At 41.3% G+C, this 21,103-nt stretch overlaps 1 protein-coding gene across 1 annotated transcript in view; it reads right to left on the bottom strand.

Annotated features, from left to right (window-relative positions):
- LOC123803665 (myomegalin-like) overlaps positions 1–21,103 on the bottom strand; it is a 74,033-nt gene that overhangs the window by 31,741 nt on the left and 21,189 nt on the right. The window contains 5 exon segments of the mRNA XM_087866339.1: positions 2,341–2,573; positions 8,005–8,093; positions 18,652–18,779; positions 19,952–20,064; positions 20,883–21,020. Of these exon segments, the coding sequence (XP_087722465.1) occupies positions 2,341–2,573; positions 8,005–8,093; positions 18,652–18,779; positions 19,952–20,064; positions 20,883–21,020 (701 nt within the window).

Here is a 21,103-nt window from a genome sequence, read left to right as displayed (position 1 = left end):
ATGAACTAGCATATATGGTCTGGTAAGCTCAGGGTCTTCAACAGAGCAGTCCTTTTATTCTGCTGTACTAGCTTCAGACCTGAAAAGTACTACCATCAGAATCCTATGAGGTGCTTTAAAAAAAAAACAACAACAACTTTAGAGCTAAGGCTTACGGATCTACATTTTACTCAGGTTCTCTGGGTGATCCTTAGCACGCTACTTTGAGAACCGCTGACTAGAAGAGGCAAAGAAAACAAGTGATTCACACCTGGAAGGATGCACAGTTAGATTAGAATCCTGAAGTCTTGGAACCAAGAGCAGGGCTTATCTAGTGTGAATCAAGGAAGAAAATACTTTAGGACACAGGAATCAGATAGACTATCTAGGAGAGAGTTTCCTCAATGGAGAGGAAGGGCGACATTTTGCCAAAACTGAGGTGTCAGATGGAGAGAAGGCAACACATGTGTAGTATGGAAAAGAATATTTGATATTATGTTCTAGCTTCATGTTTTGGGGAAAAACTCCGCTGTTTTCACGACACAAACCGATGAAAGCAAAGCTCAACAAAGTGTCCTCAAAAGATAGGCTATTCGTTTGATAGATTCTGTCTTCCACAGTATCCGTGATTCTTAAGGTTGTGTGGAGAGCTCAGAGTTTCAGTTTAGTAACTCCGGAGAAAAAAGAAAATAGTCCATGGAGGTATCTGCACTTGGTTTGATTGTATATTCAGCTGTATGATCAAAAGAGATGTACTGTTCTTACCCATGAGCTTAATCAAGTTTACACATAAAAAAAGTTAAGCAAAACTTTGCTTGTGGCACCTGGCTGGTTCAGTCAGTAGAGCACACAACTCTTGATCTCGAGGTTATGACTTCAAGCCCCATGTTGGGCATAGAGCTTATTTTAAAAACAAAAACAAAAACCTTACACTTTCGCTTAAGTAGAATTTCACTTCAGTAGAAAGAAATATCATGGGGGTGCCTGGGTGACTCAGTCAGTTAAACGTCCAACTCTTGATTTCAGCTCGGGTCATGATCTCAGGGTTGTGAGACTGAGCATGGCATGGAGCCTGCTTAAGACTCTGTCTCCTTCTCCCTCCACCCCTCCCCCACTTGAGCTCTCTTTCTGAAGAACAAGAAGAAGAAGAAGGAGGAGGAGGAGGAGGAGGAGAAGAAGAAATATCATGGTAATTCAGAGTGAAAGAACCAGCATGAAGGATGATCACAAGAATACTTCCAAGATTGTTTGACAAAGTATATAGCATAGAAGGAAAGGCTTAGATATTAAAAATTGGGAGGCAGGGGTCTAGCCATGGACTAATATGCAACTTTGAGCAAGTTGCTAGAACTTTTTAGACCAGAGTTTTCTTGACTTTGAAATAAGGATTAGGCTAGACGCCAAGGTCCTCTTCAGCGCTAAGATTATTCTATGACGTGGGGATGTTTAAGTGGCACATAATAGGAAGGGAAACAATAGGGCATGGATTTAAATTTGTACTTTTGCACTGCTGTGTTCTAAACAACAGGCCACAATGATTATGACCCTCAGGGATGAATGAAGGAGTGAATGGATTAACCCTACATTATCAGCATGCTCCCCAAGCATCTTTTGAAAAAATGCCTTTAAAAACAGAGTGACCAGGGGCACCCAAGTGGCTCAGTTGGTTAAGTGCCTGCCTTCGGCTCAGGTCATGAACCTAGGGTCCTGGGACTGAGCCCCACATCGGGCTCCCTGCTCAGCAGGGAGTCTGCTTCTCCCTCTCCTCCCCACCTCTGCTCACCCTATCTCTGTCTCTCTCTTTCTCAAATAAATAAATAAAATATTTTAAAAAAACAGAGTGGCCAATCTAACCAATGAATCAGCTATATACCACTTTTGTAAAGTTAACAAAACAGCAGAGATTATTAACATTGCTATTCCATGATTTAGGGATTCATGCTGCTAAGAGAGAGCTGAGTGGAAACAAAGGGGCCCCTGTAAAAATCCTCCTCCCTCATGGACTATTTGGGTTCCACACACAGCAGTGAAGCATCATGGGTAGTAGGAGATTTCTCATATGTTCCAGTCAATGCAAAAGAGCAACACCTGTCATACAACTGGGAGATTTTCACTCATGAATACATGGCTAATAATGGGCACTATTGTACTGAATTAAGACCAGATTTAAATAATTTGAATGATCACCATTATCCAATATTATTGAGTTTTCTCTAAAGAATTTGAACCATTAACACATGGAGCTTGATGTGGACCAAGAAGCCCTACAGCAGCACAAATGCCTTGGCTGCAGCAAGGTGAACTCCTTGGCTATGGTGGCCTCTCGATGGACAAGCTTTCCTTCTCTGGGTGGTGTCCTACCTGATGTGGGCCACAGAGGAGAATCCTGCTTCCTCAATTTGAGCCTTTAGCTCCTTCAGTTCCCCCTCAGCTCTCCTCTTCTCCCCTAAGTGCTGGTGGATCTCAGCCCTCAGGTGGAGCATTTCCTCCTGAAGACCTCTGTTATTGTCCCCTCCTGTTGAGGAAGGAGGGGGAAGACATACATTCTGGGTCTCCACAGCTGCCAGGCTCTTCTCCAAGGCCACCTTGATGATCTGAAAGAAAATCATAATTTAAAGAAGTTAGGTCAGGAGAGAGGATCCAAGAGGAACATCAGATTGCAAAGGCAGCCTTTAATAGGAACAAAAAAGGCAGCCCTAAAATGAGCTCGCCCTAAGGACTTCCTCAGCCATAAGGGTTCTGGAGACTGGTCTGGGTGGGGAGGACACAAGAGGGCAGGGGGGATTGCTGCCATGGGCAGGAAGAGCAGCATCCAGATGTTGGTGAGAAAAAAACACAAGCACATCATATATCAAAACCCAGTGCAAACACATGAGGTTTACACAGGACTGGAGAGTGTGGATGCTGTGATTCTTCTCTTCCTGGGAGACAGAGTCCCCTGAGAGGCTTCTTACAAGACGGGAAACTTCCTTGACTCCACAACATCCGAGTCCTTGACTACAAAGATCTCGGCTTGAGACACCAGCTCTCAAAGCCTAAGGCCATGTCTGCCCCTCAGGCCCTAAAAAGGAAGACGAAGACAGAAGGCACTTAGCTACAGGTAAAACAGCAGCTTAATTTCACTGGCAGCAGGAGAATCACGCCCTATAACTACAGAGAAGGTAAAGTGAGGCCACCTGCCCACGTGTTGGTTATCACCCTTGTGCTGATGCTGCCAGGCAAATTCTCTCTACAAATCTAAGCACCTGAGAAGAAGACAAGGCGGAAATAACTTCCCAACACCTTTCTATGTTTTGTGGATACCCCTGAAGTGACTCTTCAGTGCGTCAACTCAAGGAGATCATGTAGCTTTTCCTCAAAGAATTTTTTTAAGACTGTCTTATTGTTCATCTTGGGCTCCTCTCCAGTTTCCCCCACACTTTTAAAAGTATAGAAACTAAAACCTGAGTATGAGAACGCACTCACTGTATGACTAAGTACTTTGGTGCAAGCATTTCTTGTCCATCCATCCAATATGAATTTTAATACATCCCAAAGCCATGTGGCTTCTTTCTCCTCTCTGTGACTGCACTTTGGGGTTCTACTTAGCTTCGGGTCTATTTTGATCTCCCAGTTTTCCACCTCTCTCCCACAGCTATTTCTAGCTCTTGCTGTTCCTTCTATCTGTATTAATAGTGTGACTTGTACTTGTTGCTGGCAAATGCATTCTGGCTATCCAGAATCATTTCTCAATGATCCAAGTCCTCAAAATATTTTATGTGGCTCTCCATAAATCAAGTAGTACCCACTCAATTGGGGATGATTTGTAGAATTAATTATATGCTTTGTATCTTCATTCAGGTCATAAATATATTGAACAGAACAGGGCCCAGAGCAGCTTAAACGGATCTATGATTGACAGAGCTGCTTGGCCTGGCACAAAGCCATAGACTTTTGCTTGTAACTGAGTGTAGTAAGACCTAGGCTGTATGGGTGGAGTTGGTTCATGGCATGTATGTGCCATGGCGTTTAGTAGCACAGCAGTTGAGGTTGCAAAGAAAGAGAATGAAGAAAGATGCATAGACACAGTTGCTCATTTCCCAGGCATTCCTAGGGCTCTGAGCCTGACATTTGTCTCCCTGGCTCTGCTGCCGGGCTCAGTTACACTGTCCTATCTCCATATGTGCCACCAAGCACTTGGGACAAAACAAAGAACGGGAGACTGAATAAAACCACTTTTGAAAATTTAGGACCTCAACCTCTCATTAAAACTATGTGATGTCACCTTTCTGTATAAACCCTTTCCAACTAACTTAACCGAAATAAACATTGCCAGGGCGCCTGGGTGGCTCAGTCGGGTAAGTGTCTGCCTTCAGCTCAGGTCGTGTGTGATCTCAGGGTCCTGGGATTGAGCCCCACATTGGGCTCCCTTCTCAGCGGGGAGTCTGCTTCCCCTTCTGCCCCTGCTCATGCTCTCTCTCTCTCAAATAAATAAATAAAACCTTTAAAAAATAAATAAACATTGCCATCAGCTTTGAATATGGGCACTTTATATCTCTCTAAAACCTAAGTAAGTGTTCCTTCTCTTTAAAAATAACATCTCACCTCGGGGTGCCTGGGTGGCTCATTTGGTCAAGCCTCTGCCATTGGCTCAGGTCATCATCCTGGAGTCCTGGGATTGAGCTCTGCATCAGTATCCCTGCTCAGCAGGGGTGTTTGCTTGTCCCTCTCGCCCTACCCTTACCCCCTGCTCGTGCTCTCTCTCTCTCTCTCTCTCTCTCTCTCTCTCAAATAAATAAATAAATAAATAAAATCTAAAAAAAAAAATAAATCTCACTTTAATGATACCTATCTTTTTTTTTTTTTTTTAAGGTAGGCTCTACACCCAGCGAGGAGCCTAATGCAGGGCCTGAACTCATGACCCTGAGATCAAAACCTGAGTGGAGATCAATAGCTGGCTGCCCAGCTGACTGAGCCACCCAGGTGCCCCAGCTGTACCATCTATTTTTAAACTTCCTTCTGCATCTATGTGATGTTCTATTGATTTAAATATACCTAGTTTCTTTAAAAAGAAAAAAAAAATAAGAACCACAGAATGTCAATACCAGAAAGGGCCTGAAGGTACACCTGGTCTAATTTCCCACTTTAAAATAAGAAAATAGAGCTATGATTTGTTTCCAAGCTAATTTGGGTTCTGTGTCAAAGGGAGCTTACTTTGGCTAACTTATCTTTAAAATTAAAATGTAAATGCATGAAAAATGACTCAGAATCTAGCTTTTAATCAGTTTTTCTTTCTCATCCATGGAAAGTCGATATTTCTACATTTTCCCCAAATAAAACCCCAGGGCTTTCAGTATGTGTGGCGGTAGGATGAATCCTTTAGGTCTATTGTTAATCATATCTCTGACAGGTTCCTCCCCACCGGCCATTTCCTAATTCATCTGTTCTAGTGCTTCCATGGTCTAATTAAACCTTTTTTGTGTGTACTGGGTTTCCTTTGACCCTACACGTCTGATCTCTTATTTGAATTGAGTTGTTTTCTTTTTACCCTATGACATAGGTAAATGTAAATCAGTTCTCACACCCATGAAGGGCATTAATGATTTTTTCTCAAGTTCTTCACACTAAGTCTACTGACTTTTTTCTCCTTCATTGCATTTGAATCTTGATTCTTGATTAACTTTTTTCCACTGCAAAAGTTCAAAAGAAGAAAGGCAATGCTTGATTCGTTACACAGGCATTTCCTAGTTATTACAGACCTTACATTTGCTTGAGAATGGGATTTTGTGGGAGATACTTGGGGAAAATTACCAACATAGCCAGACCTGAGACTTCCTGATGTAAATGAGTCCAAAAATAAGGAGGGCACGTATTGCATGGGGCACTGGGTGTTATACGCAAGTAATGAATCATGGAACTTTACATCAAAAACTTGGGATGTACTGTATGGTGACTAACATAACATAATAAAAAATTATTAAAAAAAATAGGGATGAAGCAACTTGCTTTGGCCAAAAGATAGCTCTTGCTGTGGAAGGAACACCAAGTGGGATGTGTTTGTGAGGGGAAGTCTGGGTATGCCTGAGGTAGGAAGGTAGCTTGGTGTTGAGTAAAGTTTACCTTCCAAGGACACAGCAAGGAGGAACTCAGAGCATGATTGTAAGGGACTATTTCCCCAGAAACCAGCACACACAGTTTTGAGAATCTGGACACAAAACAGTTACAGCAAAACAAGCTTTATTTATTTGGCAGCAGGACAGTCACGCCCTCAAACTCCAGAAAGGTTGAAGTGAATTTACAATGATATCATACACCAAGGTTCCTCCTACCCAAAACTAGAGATTGATTTTCAAGGAAAGGTGATGGAAAGAAAAAGATGCTTCCCCAAGATATTCTTCATCCGGCAGGTACATAAATTTGTCTATCATGAGTCAAGCCCTCATAGAAAGGTGGACTAATAATTTATTAAGTATCTTGGCCAAGTAATAGGGCAGACATGGCAAGGGAAATACACATGCCCCAATGTAAAGGTTTATTCCAGGGTTGAACCGACCTTCTCAAAATGCGGTCTGGTCATTTGCTCCATGCTACGCTATAGGAAGATGCTTCACATCTGTGTCTCTTGTTCACTTTTTCTGAAGCTAATCCTGTCCACAGCAGCAATAACCACCAGTGACCACTGACATCCCAATCTAACTCTTGGAGTGGACATTTGCTTATCTTGCAGATCCCTCTCTTCTCCCCAAAGCTCCTCAGTAACATTAAGGAGTGCGAGGCAGAGGGATCTGTCCAGAGGGGTAGTAGTTTACATAATTAAAGTCACAAGCATTGGTTAGGAGGACTTAGAAGAAGCTGTTCAAGCAAAAAGAGAAGTAGAACTCATGCAAGAATTTAAGGAGAAGTAAGGGTCAGGTGTGGCTAGAGCAACAAAAGGGGGATCTTGGTAGAAGGTAAAGAAATGGTGTTGAGGATGTGAGGTATCCCAGACAACTAACTACTCATGTCCTCAAGAGCCAAAGACTGTGCCAAGTCCTACGAGATTTAAGGAATGTTCATGTAGGTTCTTTTTGTTGGTCTCCTCTTTTTCTTCTACAGGAGGTACAGAGGCAGACCCAGAAAGCCTCATTTTCCAGGCAGTTTTCTTAATAGCTCCAAGGAAGCTATTACTGGAAAACCCCAGCTACTTCTGCAGAAGAATGGATACCAATGATCCACTTTCTCCTTCATAACTCAGAGACTCACAGGCATGATTCATCCAGGAGACATGATTGCTAAGTGTCACTGGGCAAGGTGGAGACACATAGGAGTGCCAGTGAGTGCAAGGGGATCAATATCGGTGACTTAATCTCTGAGGTCCAGGACATTCAACTCTTGAGCTTGCGAACATGCTGCTTACACCTTCACTGATGGCTGGTGGGAACAGTGTTTCAGCCTTGGGTACCAAGTTCTGAGGTTTGATGGGGGCTTGCTCTTGAAGTGTCACCTGCTGGTCACTGATGTGTCCCAACCTGGGTGGTCTGTCAGGTTGCCCAACGGAATTCTCTTTTGTGTAACGAGATTTCACCAAGACAGATCCCTGCTTTGGAAGCATTCCAGTCCTCTTGGAGGCTCTCAGAGAGCACTCTCCTGAAGCAGGTCTTAGGCCTGCCACCTCCCCAAGCAGCCCTCCGATGACTCCCTGGCTTCTGTGGTGTGTTTCAAATACAAAAGCCCAAGAGGGGAACTGTCCATGGTCTTGTTGTAAGTGAAAATTCTTCTGAAGCTATAGCTATAGATGGTACATAGGGGCAAAGGTGGGAAGGAGGAACAAGAGATAGAAGGAGTAAAAAGGAAAAAAAAAAGGTGGATTGGAGAGAAAAGTGGAGTAAGGATAGGGGTTGGCTGGTAAGGTGGCTGGGAAGCTCAGGGAGGGCGGAAAGACTGGGAAGTGGTTTTTATAAAAAGATAGCTTCTTACCCTAGGCTCACAAGGGCCGCAGGAGACCACCAGACCCCAAAGGGCTATGAGCCTTCCACCCTGGGAACCCAGAACCTGACTTGGACTTACTTGCTGGTGGCTATTGTGTGCAGCCTCCTCCTCAATGCTGTCCGTGAACTCAGTGCTAGCATCTTCAGTATCGTCCCCTGCAGCAGCACCTGGAAGTGAGTCCAGAAGAGAAAGGTGATTCCCTTCATAGGTGGCTTCCAGACAGTAGCTAAAATTACACTTTTTGCCGTCTGCCTCTGATTTCCTCCTTTCCCCATATGCATGGCCCCCTATCCAGTAGGGCTGAAGGTGGAACCAGTGTGCCAGATCTGTAGAAAAGCCTTATGTCACTGATACTTTCTTCCTAATATTGAAGCTTAAGCCTTAGAACATTCGCTGGCTTTGACTGCACAGACCTGCACTAAGGAGCTGGCTGTTAGAGTGGTCCCCCCTCTCACCTACTTCCAGAAAGCCTGAACTATTTCTTGTCCTGCCAATCTGGCTATGTCACGACCTTCTCTTTTGACACATGGGCCCAACATGACTAACCTTTTCCCCACCATCAAGTACTGAGAGGGTCCCTGATTTCCTGGGGATTAAGGGAGACCTGCTTTTCTCATACTTTTCCATCTCCGGGATCATGGGGTGACATTACCTCTCTAGGGGCTCTGTGTCCTACGGAAGCTCAGGACTAGTTAAGACTCAAGGCACAGAATGGTTTGGGTGTTTCCTAATTCCTTCCTTTAACCTCCCCATCTCTCTCAAACTCTTGTTCAATGCCAACATCTTTTGCCTGAAGGGTGTCTTATATTTCTTTGTCCAAATGAGTTTTAATACATTCTTTCATTCCTTAAAGACAGACACAGTCACCCGAGGGCACAGATATCTATGTCTTGCACTCAGAGAGGACAAATAACTGCAGTTTGTGGTCTGGGCAAAGGTTTGAGACAGTGTTGACCAACAGAACTTTCTGCAACTCTATGCATGTGCTGCCCAATACAGTAGACACATGTGGCTACTGAGCACTCGAAATGTGCTAGGATGATTGAGGAGCTGAATTATTTAATTTAATTTAATTTAATTTAAATTCAAATTCAAATTCAACGAGTCACACATGGCTCATGGCTACCATATTGGACAGAACAAAGCTGGGGCATTTCTTCCTCTCCACATCTGTTACAATAAAAGACTGTCCATCGGATTTTAGGTTAAGACCTGTGGCCCACATTACTGATTTCTTCTGAAAATGGAGGAATTTATGATGGTTAATTCATTTTAACACCAAAGAAAATCCACCATGACACTCTACAGAACAGGTCTTATAGAATCTGCCCAAGTTAATGAAGCTTGAGCTCTAGTTCTGACCCTGGCCTCAGCAACCAACCTTTAAAACTCCTCTTCTGACCACTGAGTAACCTGTGCCCGAAGAAATTAGGTGGTTTGTCCAAGGTTATATAGCTAGTCCTGACAAGAGGTGTGCCAAGGAGTCAAGTCTCTTGACCTTCAGACAGAGGCAACTCACTGTTCCTTCTGGTGACAAATCAGATCTTTATCTTTGTCTCTTCCTCCAAGACCAAAGACCTGCTCCTGAGCTCAGACATCCGTGGATGAATAATGAGCATCCACTACCCTCTCTGCAGGTAAGGTGAACAGGAGCAGCTCACACCTTCATTCCATCTCTTGTCATCTGCCAGTTCATGCCAGAGTATTTGCAATGACCCAGGCCAATCTTATTAAAGTACTAAAAGGTAGTTGCCCTAACAACTTAATCTTATGACTCATTCCACAAATGTTGTATTAACTTTGCACCACGTTCCTGTGCCCTCTTCAATAAGGTCCTACCTACAAGGAGGTACCTCCACCACTCAGCATTCTTAGGAATTCCCTGGCAAACAGTGTACAATAGGGGTTTCCCACACTTTTTCAAACAAGCCCCAGAACCATCTCATTCACAATACTGGCTGCAGAGAGATGGATGAACACACTCCCTAAGCTTTGGTAACTCACTGAAATCCAGGATGCCAATTCACTTGTGGACCTCCATATCTTATTATGTTTATTTTGGAAAATCTTTCCCTGCACAACAGTAGAGATCAGAATCTTTCACTTTTTTCTGGCAAAGAAAATGAATGTCCCCCTCAATGACAGATTAAGAAAACATAGTTTTCACATTGTTTCTCCCCTGAGATCTGGGCTAGAGCAAGATCCTGTGGTTGAAGAAAGCTCAGCTGGATGAGTTGAACTCATCTCCATTATCATTCTCAGTGGCTTGTGTGGCCAGGCTGCCCCACATCCCAAGAGGATTCCTGTGCTAGGTTCCAGGAGTAAGGTAATGGATGACTGGAAAAAGTGACTGTCACTGGTCTTGAAGGCTTTCATCTCATACGTTCTGCCCTCCACTTACCTTTGTAGCTTTCTGATGCCACATCTGCATTTTTAGGTAATGTTCTCTCTTTAATTCACTCAGGGACACAATACCATGGTTTTGACTTCATCAGGAGTTAAAGGGAGACCAAGTTAAGAATGCCCATTTCATCCCAACATTCTAGTATGTAGGAGTTTTGCTTTCCTTATCTATTTTTAGCTAGCTTAGTCTGCTGTAGCTCCTTCAGGGGAGTTCAACAGCTGCTCAATCTTTCACCAATGTGAATTAGAACGCTGAAGGCTGTGGGGGGAGGCGGCTAGAATCAAGTTGAAAAAATCTTATAGAAAACATTGGACTGAATAAGTTATCCCACATGAAGCCCTGTAAGTTGACACTAGACACCTTTCTGTTACCATTTTTTTAAAATCAATGACAATAAAATAATTTCTCTTTTGTGAGGGAATACCCTTTTCTAAGCTTTTACAAGGCAACAAAATGCTATCTTCCAAACTAACTTGTAATGTTCCAAATTTATAATTTAAAGGTACTATCCTAAAAAAAAAATGTTTAAAAAAAAGGTACCATGCTTTATATTGGTGGGTCTTCTGGTTATTATTTCAGATTCTCTGGAAACTAAGAGCCTGTCACTTCAAATTTCACTTTCTCGTCTCCAGGTTTTATCTCCAGATTAAGTTTTACAAGTCAGACTAGAAATTTTTTTTTAAGATTTATTTATTAGAGAAAATGAGTGTGTGTGTGGGGGGTGTTGGAGAGGGAGAAACAGACTCCCTGCTGAGCAGGGAGCCCGATGGGGGACTTAGTCCCAGGACCCTGAGATCATGACTTGAGCCAAAGTCAGACACTTAACCGACTGAGCCACCCAGGCACACCTAGACTAGAAATTTTATTAAATTTTTTTTTTTACTTGAGGTTTTGATGGTGGTTCCCAAATTGTGGTTCTTGCAAATTTCTAGGCTTGGAGCCATATATATAATGGAGGTGGTATCCCAAATCCCTTTTAGATTTAGAAAATTATTTTCCACCAGCTATCTGACTTGATAAAGTACACAGAAATAAAAGCCTCTAAAACACTACAAATCCTTCTGTGAAAATTTAAGTGTTATGTACATGTTTTCTTTTAATCATTGATATAAAAATTGATAGTTTGTGGAATTTTTAGTTGAGGAAGGCAGAATTATTAAGAACATGGACCCTGGAGCCTGACTGTCTAGGTTTGGTTTCTGCTTCTGCCATTAGTTATATGACTTTAGGCAAGCCACCACCTTTCTGTAACTCAGTTTCCTTACTTACTAATTAGGGTTAACAGTGATATCCACACCATACAGTTGTTCACTAGTGAACTTCAAAGGATTCACTGCATTTGAAGTGCTTAGAACAGTGCTTGGCACACAATGTATACTCAATAATATTATTGTTGTTGGTAAGCAGACATGGTCTATGAGCTAAAAAAAAAGGTGTCCACAGATCCTAAGTGTAATCGGCAGAGAGGAATTTAATACCTAACATTATAACTGGATGATCTCGATTGCATCTATCTGCACTTCCTTCCTTCTGAATATCTGTTTCCCCCAACAGGAGGCTTGAAATAATACTTTTTGGTCTCTCTGCTTCACAGGACTGTTGAACAAACAGAGTTGTCAGTAAAGTGGGATGAATTCTTTTGAACAGGTGTTTTACAAACAGAATTCATCGTTACTACATTATGACTGCCTTAAAACTCCATCATGTATGAATAAGCCTTAGAGGAAAAGTCATATAGTGTTATGCTAATTCTTCAATAATGAGCCCAAACTGGGTTATGACAAGACCCTTTTCCCTGAATTCTACTCTAGTCATTATTGTTTCCCCTTTTAGCTATTTATATTCAACCAACAGAAAAGGAGTAATATTTCCCATATAGTTACTCAGAACATAGCAGGAGTCCTGTTTGACTAATTTGAAAGGGGATTCAAAGAACGAAAACTGTACAGCATGGGTAAGCATGTGGTGCCAAGCTCCCGGCTGGTCTTCCCCTCAGGGCCAGGCTCTCAAACCAGATTCTCTGGGCCATCTCCCACTCTCTCTTAGGGACCTGCCATGTGCTCATTATTACAAGAACACTCACACGTTCATGTCACGAACCAACTAAACTATCCCCGATTTAAATATTATGATGCTTTATGACAGATTCAAACAAAAAAGGTCTCCTGTCAAACTCTGCATCCATTCCCTTCTGGACCATAAAAGAACTTTAAGATTTCATATAGTCCTCCATAAGCTTCTGCTGAGAAATAAAATTCTTCCACTAGACAGATTCTGCTCCGGGAACAGAGGTAGCTAAGGAAAGAAAACCGCAGTCTGCAGTCAAGCCCCTTTACGGTGTATCTTTGTCTTTATATTGCAACATCTCTAAGGCAGCTTTCCAGCCTGTACTTTATTCAGAAAGCAATTTTCCAGGGACTTAAAATTCTGTAATGTCAAGGAGTTCTTCCTGCTCATGGCCTCTTTTTTTTCCCTCAAAGAACACAAGCAGCAGGCCTTTCCAGGAACATTTTATGGGAGTAGCACCACTGACCGTAACAGGTGGCTCCTCAAATCTCCGTCCTGCTTGCTACTGCTCTCCCACAGCAAGGAGAACAAGAAAGAGTTTTTAAGCCTAAGGAGTTCATTTCACATTTCTGGGGGAAGTGTAATGCTTTCTTTAGTCTCACTTCTTTGACGGAAGAATAATCCAGTTTCTTCCTCTTCCCTCCTCTAGTTAAATAAATTACAAAAGCATTCACTCATTCTGGAGCCTTCACTTCCACTTGGATTTTTAGTACAATGATCAATAACACTGGTTCTCCTATAAGGAAACAAACAAAAAAGACATGAGCTTTCTCTACTTCTCATCAATCTTTTCAAGAATGAAACCAAATGGTTACTGTTTGGCCTTTGATACTTTTATTGGATCAGTAACAATTTTCTGTGTCTCAACTAAAGTAGCTGAAATTCTAACACTTATGTGTTATGTGTTAAAAAGAACACTCTCCATTTTAGCACAAATGTTAACACAGTTTAACACAGCACAGTGCCAGGAAGAAATGAATTTCCAGAGGAAAATATACAGCTTATTTTGGTGGGAATATAGTCCTATAAATAATCTAATGCCAAGTTATTGGATCACTTGTCATTTCCTTCTTCATTTAAATTGGTAGGAAATCACTTTACTTTTTCTCGACGGCCCTAGGACCAAAATTTTAAGTGATAGAAGTAAAACTGCTTTTATTGTCAAACTGAATACTTCATGGAAACAGAAATTCATGAATTATAGAACATACTTGTACACACACATGCCTCTAACGTTTACAGATTGAGAGGTTGGTATTTTAGAGCAATGATTTTGGTAATTGCAAAAGGAAGCAATACTCATGTTATATACGAAAGGCAAAGCTACATGCATATGCTAGACAATTATGAGTTTTTAAAGGGAACAAGGAAGCTGACTTAGTTCATCTACTTAACACCCCTATTCTTCATATTATTCTTTATCGAACATCTTCTTGCTGAACTTCCTACTTTATCCTTCCAGGCTTAGCAAAAGGAAAACAGTATGATAAGTAAAAAAATTTTATTTCTGGAATTTGACATTAAACAACATAACGGGAAAGTAATGCAAAAAGAATTAGTACATCACTTCGTAAGTTTAATCATTCTTTTTTGAAATCTGGTAAAATTGGTATTGTCAGCTTTACATGTTATGTTTCCCTTCCACTTCCATCCTCTACTGGAAGCAAATTACAACACAGATTTTTTATTTGGGAAACTCGTCCTGGCTCATGTGATTATATAGAAAGAAGTTGACGACTTACCTTTTGTCAATACTCAGACTACTTAAAAGCAACATGCCTGTCTTCTAATTATAAAAAAGTTGTTTAACAAAGTTATTACTCTAAATGTCTAGTGAGAAGGTGCCTTAAATCCATATTCCAAAATGTTCTAAGACTCAAAAATTATTAACGTACAGAAATCACTCTGACATGCTGTCCCAATGACTCATTCCTTCTATTTTTTATTACCAGGTTGCCTCATATAAGCTCCATACTCCTAACTACTCTTTCTACAGTACGGATGGTTCTTCACGACCAAAGGGAGAAGAAAAGCTCTCTAAATTTTAACCTTAAAGAAAAGAGGATGCTTTTCTTTTATATGCTTGCTTCTCACAGGATGTTAGCATCTGAAAAAGAAAGCTAATTTCATTTATTCTACCTCTACCATCTCTACAAGGCAAGATGGAAAGTGGACTGTCAGGGCGTGGGTCACTACTATTTCTTCCTAGCTTCATAGGACGACTGTCCCAAGGCATTGGCTGCAGACCCTTGGAATTACTACTGGGGCCCTCGTTGAAGAGGCAACTTGAGTTTTTCAGGGACATCAAATGTGGAGATTCTATGTCTTTTTCATATAAAAAGACCATGAGGGGTGCCTGGGTGGCTTGGTCGGTTGGGTGTCTGCCTTAGGTCAGGTAATGATCCCAGGGTCCTGGAATCAACCACCAAGTCAAGTCAGGCTCCCTGCTCAGCAGGGAGTCTGCTTTTCCCTCTCCCTCTTCCCCTGGCTTGTGCTCTCTCTCTCTCAAATAAATAAAAATAAAATCTTTAAAAAAAAAAGACCATGAAACCAGAAAACAACAACTTTATCCTAACAAACAGGAACGAGAGTTTGCTAATACTAGTTGCTCAAGGAAAGCAAAGGAACTGAAGTATTGCCCCTTTAAGATTAGCACTCTAAAAGGAAGTGACTATAGGTAGGTCAATTTTTATTCCTCAATGAAAGGAGCAATTTTTTGGTATAGTCTGACCTGCTTCTCCTTTCCCTCATCAGAAAACCCTAGATTAAACTGGAAGAGAGACAGAACTAACATCAATTTTCTTGAACTGTTTTGAATCTGTGAATCAAACTTCCCAAGACCAGATACCAAATTAGCATAAATAAGCATGAAAGTGAAAGGTCTTTTATGTGTATCTGTTCCAGAGGTCACTTAGGTATAAATTATGCAAGTAGCTTCCCTCCAGGAAACTTTTTGTGGCTAGGATCTAATATCCTATATAGGTCACAATTTTCTTAATCTTTACATATGTCTTACTGTATATAATGACATTGACAAATCTTTTAAAAATATGAATAAGGAAGTAGAGGTACCAACAACACCCCTGCTGTCCGCAGTGAATGAAGAGAAGTGGGTGTGGGAGAGGGGTCCGTGAGATTCAGGATAAGCACATACCTCTCAGAGCAAAAGGCTGATAATATTAAAAGAGCCCAGTTGTGCCTTTTAAAAAAATGATAACTTGGCTAAATAGCTAAGAAGAAAACACCAGAAAAACGTTGACTTTTACTAGGCACTAATAATCGTCAGACTTCTGCAACAGTAAAGGGTAAGGGAAATATCTATCAAAAGGACTTCCAAAAAAAAAAAAAAAAAGGACTTCCATTTCATTCATTAAAATAAATGTTCTGGGAGGTCCTTTTCAAGTCTACAGCTCTAAGAACTATAGACTTCATCTCCCCTGACTCTCACAACCATTACTTTGCATATTTGCTATTATTCAAAAAGGAAATGTAAGTAAAAGCAAATCTATTGATATGAATTTTTCATAAATTAAGTTCTATGCTTCTAATTAATCATGGCCTGGGTTTAATTCATTCAAGATTTTTTTTTTTTAATTCAAGCACAAGGTTCTACAAGCCCATGATGCTTTCTCTAAAATTATTAAGGCTGAAAAATGCCTGACAAAGGTCAAATAATCCCATAAGAAAAAGGGTCTGTGCTCCTGAGGAGAGAATGGAATCATATGCTATCACGGTAGATGGAATTCTGTGAGTGATGTGGGTAATCACAGCATCATCTATCTGTGGGTTATAGAACAAAATTCATCAGAGTCAAGTTCTCTAATAAGATGCCACATTAGCACACAAACTTGTTAGGCTGGCCAGCTCTCTCCAGGCAGCACTGTTCACAAGCCTCACTCCAGGACATGAGTAGCAGATTCCAGTCACATCTGTAGTGTCAGGATCAATCTCTTAAGTTTATCTTTTGCCACAAAAATCACTTACTTATCTAAAATGTTTCCCAAGGACCAATATTAAAGGTGATTAACCGTAGCACAAGTCAGTCTGTCTCTTTAGGATCCAAATCAGGACCAGCATTCACTTCCTTTTCCCCACTAATCTATTTTGATCATTTTTCAATAGGAAGTTGGGTTCCTCATTATTCGGGCAGCTACCTTAAAATTTCTAACACTTAGTAACAGTTCAAGACACCACGGGAAATTCCTACTGTTGGAGGATGATAGAAGCAGGATTATAATTAGAAATTAGTATAATCACTATAAGCCATTAGAATCCAAGAATCACCAATGGTTGAATCTTAACAGGACACTTATAAAGCTTCCTTGGTCTGTTAGCAAAATAAAGGGAAAACACTTCCTAAATGCCGTGTAATCATATGACAGACTAGTCTTTGCCGGGTTGACATTTCTGTAAGTTCAATTACTCCCTCTATCCTTTTCCAGTTACAAAAAGCTTTTTGTAGGAAAGGGTCTCTCAAGATTGGAAGACGAAGAAAGTGGATGGTTCTGCTTATACTTCCTATGCCCCTCTTAAATGACTCCCCACCCCAAAGCGCATGAAAACTGGAAAGCATTTCATTAAGAGGAAGGCTTATGGCTATCAATCTTTTACAAAATACTTCATCAGAAAATCCCAGGGTGCTTCTCCAGCAGAATATTTTCTTCCCTATCCACTTTGGTCTGACTGATGCTCTATCTGTTGTTACAGGCACGGGTAAGGTTACAGAAAGTTGGACAGAATTGAGAATGTAAGGCAACCCATGTCAACAGATAAATGTGAAAGAAATTAGTGTCATGTGAATAATGGAGGGAAAACAGAAAACTCATTGTGCGCCCCCTCGTTGAGAAAGAGTACTCAGTCACCTTTATGATGCTGGAAAGCCTCAATCCCTGTTCAGCAAAGTCCATGTTTCAAACTTGAAATCTCAGCTTCTAATCTAGGAAATTTATAACCAACAGAAATCTGAAACCTCATGGTGTTGAACCCGCAAAGCTCCAAAGTAATCCTGATTACTTTTTATACTCTTGACATTTAGCTACCAGAAATACAATCTCCAGGACCCCTTTCTTATGCCTGTCATGCTGCCATAAGAAAGCACCGAGACAACGGCCCAAACCTACCAACCCAGATCTACAACATTTCTTCCTAAACTATTCAAACACCTCAAAGCCTATTACTTATTTTAATGGAGTAATGTTTAAGCACTAAAACATGAAAAACACAGGACTCCACCTCGTGCCACTACCAAATGAAAAACCAGAAGCAATACTTTCCTCTGGCTGCAATAAGCAATTTGGTGAAATGCTGAATTTAAAGGGAAACATTACATTTGAAATTATCTTTTTACATAAAGAATCATGACTCTGAAAGACATGTGGGAAAGCCTCAATCCCTGTTCACCAAATTCCATGTTTCAAAACTGAAAGGAGTCTTTATTGAAATCGTGTTCTGACTACATAAAACCCTTGGTTTAAAGGAAAAATATTAATGGAATTTAATCTGCACCTAATCTAATTTCACTATCACTATTACTGAATTATCACGTCTGAAACACTTTCAGAGGAGAAGGTTTACTGTGAACACTTCAACTATCTTTGCCTCCTCTCTCTGACTTGACCCTTCCAATACTTGGAGTCTGCTAATGGCAAGACTTGGCTTTGATTACCTTCTGATAAGGATTATACCACTTTTGCAAAGTCATTCTTATAGACATTTAATCTCTCTCTCTCTTTCACCCTGAAACTTTTATTTGATTAAAAAATCAAGTCAAATCAAAGTTTAATTCTCTCAGTCAAAGAGCAGGAGTTGGCAGATGGCAAAAATAATACACGTGCATGCGTTTATGACATGATATGGAACATATGAAATGGACGGTGAGAGCAAGGGAGTAATAAACTTCATTGGCCCATGGGAAGAGATGGGGGAACAGGGAGGGGCCAGGGAAAAGAGTGAAATGGTGGGAAAACTGAAATGGAATGCTTTAAAAGGTGCACATACACTTTGTAACCTCCACCATTCAACTCCGAGATAGATATGTACAGCGCCATACAGGTAGACTAAAGTAAGTTTCACTTTGTAGCTGATGCTACTTGGCAACAGTTCTACCATTAGCAAGTCACCATTTTAATTCTGCCAGAGTCAGACAAGGCTCTCGGGTTAGCGCAAACAAGGTTTTCCATCCTGGGCTGCAGGCTGACCCGCCAGTGCTCAGAAGGCATGCTTGTGACGAACTCGCACACTTTCCAGTTCCCCACCTCCAATGGCGGCCAGGGTCTCCAGCCTGCTTAAGCGCTCCAGGCTTCTTCCAAGAACTTCTTCCAGCCGACCGCGTATCACCTGGGCCCCTTCTAGTTCCACCTGCAGAGTTCGGTCTCTCTCAGAGCTGAGTAAACATCCCATATGGAAGGAAAACGGATTAGCCATCAACTGTAATGAGTCTACGTATACTTCCGAAGAGCCATGAGACTTTCTAAAGGACGCTCTCCAGGACACAGTAATTGAGCACGGTCTTTGTTTGGGCACTGTTATCCTTCACTGCAGACAGATCAGCAAGGCCTGCTCCTTTCTTTAAAGCTTGTCATTTTATGCTAGATTGTGAGCCAATGTCACATAAAAATTATAGTTCCTAAGACTTATCTCATACCCTTATAGCCGACATAAGAGAAATTTTACTTTTTGACAAGTATTAATTTCTGAAAAACCAAAATCCAGGAAGACCTAAATGCAAACCGAAGAAATACTGAGCCAAGTACGACGGCTACTGAAGATGTGTTCTCTCATTTGGTAACCAGACTGGACAAAGCTCTGAAAAGGAATCCAGTTTAGAGAGACTAAAGATCCAGAAATTCTTTAAAAAGTAATACAATCAACTGGTCCTTCTTGTATCTTTCCTCTCCCTTCATTTCTTTGAAGTAGAAAGAAAAATGATGCTTAAGCTGAACAACAAACTAGAAGAAAATGAATAGTAAAATAATAAAAATTAGGAAAGAGAAAAAGGGACAAGGGGAGAAGGCAGAATGAGAAAAAAAAAATAAAGGGAATATAAAATGAACCAGAACGACATAATATACATGACCGAAAGTCAAGAGGTACCAGCAAATATATTCACCATGATGGCTATCAGTGATCCTGGGTTGATACTAGCCATCGTGGTGAATATATTTTCTTCAGTGATACTTGGCGAGTATCAATACCCTTCTATCCTCACTCTTGGAACGGAACAGCCCTTACCCAGGACATGGAGCAGAGGAACGAAAGGAAAACACTGAGTGTTTACTATATGCAAGGCATTATTTTAGTTTATATTCCAATGACTTACTTGCTGTCTTCGATTTCCTGACAAGTCTTCTCATTTGATCACTGTGTAGCTATAGGAGATAGGCACTATTCCTGACTTAAGATGTAAACACTGGGCTCTGAGAGATCCACACACCACAAATGACAAACTGAGTAATCCTAGTAATTGTCTCTCTCTCTTTTTCTCCCTGCTTTGAGATCAGAAGCATCTGCTCCTAGAGAAGAATGGAAGGGTAAACACTGCCGTCACTCTCCTACCTGTCTGGATGGGCGTGGAACTTCACCAGACTGCTATAGAGCTGTCTCTCTGCTTGTAAAGCCTCACTGAGTTGACTTCGTTCATCCACCAGCCCTTCGAGCATCAGCAGCAACTGAAGAAAGAACAGAAGCAGTACGCAAATGGACGTGAGACATGAAGCCACAGAGATCCTGAGAAAGCAGCCAAAGGAATGTACTCACATGTACTATGACCAAAAAAAGCTCACCATCTTACTACTTGCTTAAACTTCCTATTATACAGTTTTCAAATCAATGTCACATTATCTTTTTTTTAATCTTTAAAACTCTATAGGGCAGAAGTCAAACATGGAAGCAAGAAGAAGAAAGAGGAGAGAGAGGCCAGAAGCGCAGCAAAGAGCTAAGAGAAGGGAGTGGAAGGGAAAGAGAGGAAGTGCCAGAAGGACACATACAGTAGGACTTATTGGTATTCTTCATTCATTCAGTCAATATTTATTGAGCACATTCTATGTGCCAGGCTCTGTTCTAGGGATCAGCTTACTATCTAGTGGGTGGAGGAGACACCATCAATCACAGACCTGTGTCGCAGAGAGCTCTACAGTAAGTGCTGTTAACAACATGAGCCACGACGTACGCAACCAGCAGAGAGGTCTGTTTAAGTGAACTGCTCGAGTTAAAAGCCAGGACTGGAGTGAAATGAGTAGTTAGTGAGAGAGATGATAACAGGGAGTACAGGCAATAGGTCGTTTTTAAATCTGGCACTGAAGAGAGGTCAGCTATGGAGGAGCAGCTAGAAAGGAATGACAAATGTTAGGGGTATCTCTTGCTGCTGCTGACCAAGGCAGGCAACTTTAGAGCACAGAGATCTCTCCCCTTCAGAGATCACTGAGATCGACAGCTTTTCCAGTGTTTGTTTCACAGTAAAAATAAGGTTTATAGTCCAATGACTTACCTGTTGTCTTCAGTTTCCTAAAGTTTCTTGACCCTGTGACTCTACTGAAGCAACTTTTTCCCGAAGAAGTAAGACTTTTTGGGTCAGGCGTTCCATAGCTGGTATGTCCTCAGGATCAACCAGCTGCATCTGCAGGTCCTAAAGGTCAAGAAAAAAATGAATAAAAATGTGGGGCGGCTCAGTCAGTGGAGCATGCGACTCTTGATCTCGGGGCTGCAAAC

The sequence above is a fragment of the Ursus americanus genome, chromosome 12 (genome assembly GCF_024610735.1).
Source record: "Ursus americanus isolate L20-20 chromosome 12, mUrsAme1.1.p, whole genome shotgun sequence".
Taxonomy (NCBI): domain Eukaryota; kingdom Metazoa; phylum Chordata; class Mammalia; order Carnivora; family Ursidae; genus Ursus; species Ursus americanus.
Note: the sequence above shows the minus strand (reverse complement) of the source record. Positions and strands in the feature narration are given on the sequence as shown.